This window comes from Cariama cristata, unplaced genomic scaffold, assembly GCF_000690535.1.
Source record: "Cariama cristata isolate BGI_N322 unplaced genomic scaffold, ASM69053v1 scaffold24845, whole genome shotgun sequence".
In the NCBI taxonomy this organism is placed as follows: domain Eukaryota; kingdom Metazoa; phylum Chordata; class Aves; order Cariamiformes; family Cariamidae; genus Cariama; species Cariama cristata.
This window is the reverse complement of record NW_009619549.1, coordinates 1-6,921: the sequence shown is the minus strand read 5'-3', so window position 1 is coordinate 6,921 and position 6,921 is coordinate 1. Positions and strand designations below refer to the sequence as shown.

The 6,921-nt window shown below is 40.4% G+C and overlaps 2 protein-coding genes across 2 annotated transcripts; one reads left to right on the top strand and one right to left on the bottom strand.

The window, feature by feature from the left end:
* Positions 1 to 1,775: 1,775 nt before the first annotated feature.
* On the top strand, positions 1,776 to 3,075 carry RPL7L1 (ribosomal protein L7-like 1; the record flags this gene model as incomplete). Its single annotated transcript, XM_009701302.1, has 4 exons — positions 1,776 to 1,939; positions 2,122 to 2,259; positions 2,520 to 2,629; positions 2,867 to 3,075. Coding segments are annotated over 4 exons (621 nt in total), but the record flags the coding sequence as incomplete, so codon positions are not given.
* A 2,089-nt stretch (positions 3,076 to 5,164) lies between these two features.
* MAD2L1 (MAD2 mitotic arrest deficient-like 1 (yeast)) lies at positions 5,165 to 6,773 on the bottom strand (the record flags this gene model as incomplete). The annotated part of the gene is made up of 3 exons (XM_009701301.1): positions 5,165 to 5,378; positions 5,949 to 6,052; positions 6,657 to 6,773. Coding segments are annotated over 3 exons (394 nt in total), but the record flags the coding sequence as incomplete, so codon positions are not given.
* Positions 6,774 to 6,921: the final 148 nt, after the last annotated feature.

Sequence of the window (6,921 nt, the reverse complement as noted above, 5' to 3'; positions counted from 1 at the left end):
GGCCGGCTGGGAGAGCCTGGCAGCGAGGGGGGGAAGGCCGGGGTGGATCTGCAGTGCTGTTGCCGCTGTCCGGACTTGCGTTTCGGAGGAGGGAATCGTAATTCCGTGCAGTTGTACAAATGATCTGAGCGCCAAGCGTCCTCTGTGGGGGGGGAAGCTGGAGCTCTGCGGGTGGGCAAAGGAGGGAGTCGGCTGGTTGCTGAGTCTCTGTATCGATACTGTCGTGATCCTCTGGGTTAGCTCTGAGGGAAAGCTCGAGTTCATCGTTGTGGAGCGTCTTCTCCATGTGTGTCTGAGCCCTGTAAAGAGGACAAAAGTTTTTTGGCTTATTATAGTGAAACACAGATTTATTGAAGAGTGTGGGTTGTGCCTCTTGGAAGGTGCACGTGGTAAAATGTCATGCTGCCGAGTTGTGCTACTATGGGATGACACGTAAACTAGTTCAGTTTGACATTGTGAACCGTCATGGAGATGGTGTGCTTTTCTGAGAGTGCATTTAGAGTTAGGTGTCTATCATTAGCTAGGCAGATCTGTTAGGGCGTAGATGGGTCATCGTGAAGCCTTTCTCTGCATGTAAGGTGGCACACATTGCTAATGCAGAGACTCCCTGTGCACAGCGTGTTTCCAGACTGGTCGAGCACAGCAAACCTTTCTGTTTCAGAATTTGAGACCTATTCTCTGTGTCTCAGCTAATATAGCCAGTGCTTGTCTTGGAAGTGGCTTAAAACTTTCACAGTAAATCTGTTTCTCTGCAGTTGGTGGGATTATGTGCAAAACTCCTGCCATTTTTGTTAGATACGGTCTTTATGTTTTTAGATATATCAGTGACTTGTTATATTTCCAAGGTGGAAGTGGAAGCATAAGCAATAGTGTTAAATAGCCACCTCTTAAGATTCTCATTAGAAAAATGACACTAGTGATGAGATTTTGATTAGATTTCCCTGCTTTGAAAGTTCACGTCAATTTCATGGTGATTTACAAGGTGAAGTAGAACAGAAGATGCATAACGTTAGATTCTTTAATTTAAAATGGCCTAATAATTTAGCCATCTAAAATATTATTGGGTAACTGCCGTGCATGTTCCACTCCTATTCATATGAGAAAGCACTATGATTTAGATGGATGTGCTTGTTCCTGAGCTAAGGATAGGCATTTAAACATCTCTTTAATTTTAAAAAAATCTTTAAATTTTCCCATAATTCTGAAAATACTTTTTTTTTTTCCCAAATGGGCAGGATATTCTGTTATTAAATTAGTAATACTTAATACTTGTTTGAATGCTTCGATTTTTTTTTTTTTGCATGTGTGCCTTTACAGAAAAGGACTTTAAACCCAGTGATTTTCTGTTGGGTGGTAGTCACACTAGGGTATTGCTGTAGCACCTGTTTTACCCAGATATGTACATTGTTTCTGGCTTTCCCAGTGCTTGGCTGAGCTGTGTACATTAGTTGTGAAGCTCTGTCTGTGGCTGCAAATGCTTCCATTTGATTTCCCCTGTGCCTGGAAGTATCCTGGGTCTTGCTTTGTTTTTCGTAATTTATTTTTTTTCTGGGGAAAAAGTCTTTGTTCATGGATCATAAATTATAGCTAGCTGCTGATAAGTTCACATGTTGCCCTCAGTTCTGTCTCCCTTAGATTATCAAGTTTATTTTTTCCTTATGCCTCCAAAACTGAAAGAGCATAGTTCATCAAGTTCTGAATTTTATTTGGCCTTCAAGATGCAAACCTCTAAGAGTGTTGGGAAGGGTGATAACTTCTTATCCTTTTGCCTTTAGCACCAGAAGGGGAAACAAATCGAGTTTAAACGCCTTGAGGCTTTTGTTCGAGATTCATGGCGCAAACACCGAGACAACGTCCGGCTGAGACGCATGGAGCAGAGACCGGGACAGACAGCTGTACCTCAGGAGCATAAACTAGCCTTTGTTGTGCGGATTGTAGAGTAAGAAACTTTAGTTGCTCCTTACCTTTATTATTGCTACCGTTTGTAGCTGTCATATCCTTTCTAAGCAAAGGAAGTATGATCAACCCAGACATGTCTCCTTGCAGGTAATCTGAGGCCTTTTGTTGCTGCATTAGAGAAACATGGTTACTAATAGTTTTGGGGTTTTTTTTGTGACTCAGTATTAAGGGCGTGAGCAAGAGGGTCAGAAGAGTGATTGAGTTGCTGCGGCTGAGAAAAAATTTCACTGGAACATTTGTTAAACTGACTCCATTATCGCTGAAGATGCTGCGGATTGTGGAACCTTATGTGGCGTGGGGGTAAGTACCAGTCCTGTGACTTGACAGTAATAAATGTCATAGCTTTTTGATTCTCCATTTGGTATCACAAATCCATAGGTGGCTTTTCCAGTAATGGTTGAAACTTCATCAGCTTTATATCTAAAACTTGTTGTTGTCCTATTTGTCATTGTTCTAAACATAACTCAGTTACTTTCCTACCTCTATACAAAGAAGTAGGATGGGACTTCCCACTGTATCATGTCTCTCCATTACGGAATCTGATTTTTGTTTTTGTACAGGCACCCGAACCTGAAATCTGTACGAGAGCTCATCCTGAAACGGGGCCAAGCCAAGATTAAGAACAAGAGGATGCCTCTGACAGACAATAAGCTGATAGAGGAACATTTAGGTGAGGAAGAGGATGAAGAAATGGATCAAGGAAGGAGGCAAATGTTGGGTTTGCAATCTCACCGAAGAGGGAGGGGAGGGAGAAAAATCTTGCAAGACTTGTCTATGGAGGACTGGCAATTCTGGAGTACTGTGAAAAAAGATAATACAGTTGGCGTCTCACATATATGTTGTTTGTGGGGGGCTTTTTGTTGTTTTGTTGTGTTTTTTCATTAATTTTTTTTTTTTCCACCTGCAGGGGACTGTGGTATTATTTGCCTCGAAGACCTTATTCATGAAATCTACTCAGCGGGGAAGTATTTCAGAAAAGTCACAAACTTTCTATGGCCATTCCATCTGTCGGTGGCTCGCTATGCCTCACGTAACAAAGTGGGTTTCCTCAAGGAAATGGGTCATCCTGGCTGCAGAGGTGACGCGATCAACCAGCTTATACGTCAGCTGAACTAGTCAGGTGAGGAGAGCCTGTTGTGTAACTTCTAAATCTTACCCCTGATTCTGTCTCCTACGGATAACTGTACTGTCATCAGAGATGAGGCGGACTCCTTTGGTTTTGAATTGTCACTCTACAGAAGTGACCCTCGAGGTAGGGGAAACTACTGAAGAGTGTGGGTCCCGCTGGGTATCAGCACATCCTATTGGACACCCCCATGAAGGGTTGACTTCCAGGAGATTGCATTAATGGAACTGTTTGGTTTTGGTTTTTTTATTGTTCTGCAGGGTCATTGTGAAAACTTCAGGATTCATAACCTGTTCCTTTCACGTGTAGCTTTCATGGACATTGTCCCTATGCAATGATACAATCTCTCTCTTGACTGTTGGTGCCTCTATAAAAAAGGAAAAACTATACAGATGATGATGATGGAGGTGGATTTTGCGCTGATCCTTTTTAAAGAAGATAAATTGTATCTGACACGAGAAAGAAGTGACTTGAACTTCCTGGAGCGATCTGACTTCTGCATCTCTGTAAAACAAGTTTTTTCTCATACTCATCACTGCTGGCTCTGTACCAGTCACCTCCTGATTTCATCTTTGATGTAAAGCAGCAGTCAACAGTTCCTGATTTAAATTTCTGCTGCTTGTGATTTGCACTCGCTGCTTTTCCCCCAGAGAGGACTGGATCAGTGCTTGAAGTTGCACTCCTTGAAGTGCACCTCCTCCTAGGTGTAAAGGGCTAGTGCAGTCACTTGTTTAAGAATATTGCTGACAGGCAGAAGAAAAGGCTAGGTATTCCTCTGTTACTATTTTTTGAAGTACCTAGACTATTTATTTTAAAAAGCCATGATTTTGTGCTACTGGATTTACAAAAAGCTGCCTTTTCACTTCTGCTAGATTGGGACTGCTGGAGAGAACTATTTCCTGGTAGGAAAGCCCAGAAACTTTGTAATATAGTGCTGGAATACCTGTAATCAATGTTTTTAAAATAAACCTTTGAAATTACACTGTTGTAACAGGAAGAGTCATACATCACTTTTCTAGAGTGGGAACAGTTAAGATAGTCTGCCTGAAGTGAATTTGGTGAAAGAAATTAACAAGAACATGGAGGAGTGTGAAAGTTCTATCAACACTTAACAGTTTTAAATGCCGATTTCTTCCAGTACAAAAATGGGTGAAGGCAGCAGCAAGTCCTATTGCTATTCAACAAATATGGAAGACACTGTACCTCATCATTAGGTCACTGTGACTATTTGTACTGTTACGTTAAGACTTAACTGGGGGCAAATTGAATTATGAATGGATTTCATATTGACTCCATACCACTTGTTTTGAGACTCAGAAGAAACAGTTTAACAACATAAGTAGGATGCCTTTAGGGTATTAGTTCTATGACAGTTACAAACTAAGATGTAGCATTCATAAAGCCATCTAAAATGTAAAGTACTACAGACTCTGAATGAGAACACTATACAAGTTCAAGCTTTATTCTGTAAAACATGAATACAAACATAGAAAATGCTTGACAGACAGTAGAGACATACACCGATTTAGAAAACCACCATCCCCAGAACTAGAGTCCAGCAGTCATTAATATACAAGGCTTCATATATTTATGATTTTCCTGATAAAGAGCTGCTTTCATTGTAAAGAGGTACAAGTAACTTCAGAATGGTTCTGTTGATTTGTTTTGGGATTGTTTCTGGTAATAAAACAGCCCAGGTTTTTAACATGAAGTGGCAGGTCAGTGAGATTTTTTTTATTTTAGTGCCAGAAAGAACTTAAGGCTGCTAATAGAATGCAGTTTATAATCTTAAAATACTAAATTGCAGGATCTGAACACAATTCTAGCAATTAATCCTAGACTTAGGCAGTATTTCTAGCGAATGCGGTAGTTTAACACACCATTGGTTTAGCTCATACAGTTAAGTAAGAATTGAACTATCATTATGAAGGCCTTATTTAGACCTCTTAAAAACAATGCCAACTTGGGCTAGTGTTACACCACATCACAGACAAACGTGTTGCCTTTTTTTCTGCATCGTACTTCAGCAAGAGCAACAGTAATGATGTGTTCATGACTTAGCTGCACTAGGAACAGAAACTATACAAGGTGACAGGGTATATACAAAACCCGCCCATGTCTTAAGGGAAGGAATCCTTTTTGTAAGCCACCATACTATTTACTTTGTGGATTGTAGTAGTGAAGGAACGAAGACGAACCTCTTCTGAATTGGCTATGAATTGTGGTCCTGACTCTTCCCACTTTTCTGGCACTGCCAAATCTTTATCTGTGTATATCAGCAAGTCAAAGGCACCTGTAAGCAAGTGGGAATAAATTAACAGTAACGCATGCAGAAGAAGATGGTGTGTTTGAAGTTAAAGTGCATCTTCTAGAACTGGAGATATGTACCAAGGTTCTCAGGAGTTACACTGATACTAGTTAGTGAAAAGAAATAGTAGTTAAAACATGAAAACAAGTCCAGGTTATATTAATGTATAGCCATTTTAGTTTTCTCAAGCAAGTGTGATGTGAATTTTTTTAAACATGTTAAAACACTGGAGCTGAGGTCTATGTAAGACTTGATATGAACTCAATTGTTCTTTATACAAGCCTGTCCACAGCTAGTCACAAAATAATTTATTATTTATGAAAACTTGTATTCTTCAGAGTACACATACTAGTTTCATTAAGTTAGTTAAGCTACCCTGAGTTCTGTCCTGATGTCAGTCTAGCAAAATGCTGTCTCAAAAGTGCGATGGTATAATGACATGTAATAATTAAAAAGCCTCAGAAAATTAGCAGAAAATATTTTCTAAAGTGGAAAAGGTGTTGAGGTTTTCCAAAAGAAGTGTTTGATTTCTTCCGTGAAGTTAGCAATACTCACAGGTAGTTTCCAACAGTGGCAGAAAAGTTACTGTGGCAGTTATTTGTCTGATAACAGATCGAATTTCATCCTGAATAGCTTTCTGAGATTTTTCTCGAGGTGCGCTGGAAAAATAGGGAAACTCTGTTAAGAAAGCAAGCTTATACTATACCGACAGTTTTCTTTAAATACAGTTCTCTCTATTAAGCTCTGTTGGTCTGTTTGCTATAGGATTTTCTTATAGTAGTAACACTCTTTTAAGCCCTAGGTAGATAGGCTTAGAGAAGTTAAGTGATAGTTAGTTTCCCTTTATTGTTGTTTGTGAAGCTTCACAGTATTTGTAAGGAATGTTACATTTATTCTCAGTCCAGAATGGATGAAAACACTTTGGCATAACAACAGGAAAGCAACAGTTCTTTAGGGCATATGCCTGACACAGGATTTTACATACTTTGTTGAAGATTAAAAATCAAGTTTTGATCTGATGCTTTAAAAGAAAAATCATCAACACCTGAGGATTATGTATGCTTCAATCATATAATGACTGGTTTACAGACAGAGGGACTAGCAGTAAGAAAGGTAGTAGGTTTGGTAAGGTCTGAAGGAACATTTTCCATGCTCATACTGAGAAAAGGCTATCTCAGCTGCTCCGAGGAACCACAACAGCGTTGATGCACACGGCGTTTATCTTGTACCTGTAGAATTACTAGTATCGGGAGGAGCAGTTACCTCTCATCCTTTGCAGTTTTGTCACACTCTATGTCAAACTGCCACCGCTCCAAAACCTCGTTGTTTTCGATACTGGAGATGACCACCACCAGGCGCTGTTTTTTTTTCCCAGCCACTCTGAAAGAAGCCACAGCAGTTACTTGCAGTGCCAGACAGATAAGAAGCATCAGCAGAGACACAACAAGGAGGGCACAGCAACCTCCGGCCAGCGGCACTAGCTCGGCAGTTTAAAGAAGCCCCCTCAGCCGCCCGGCCCGGCCCGGCC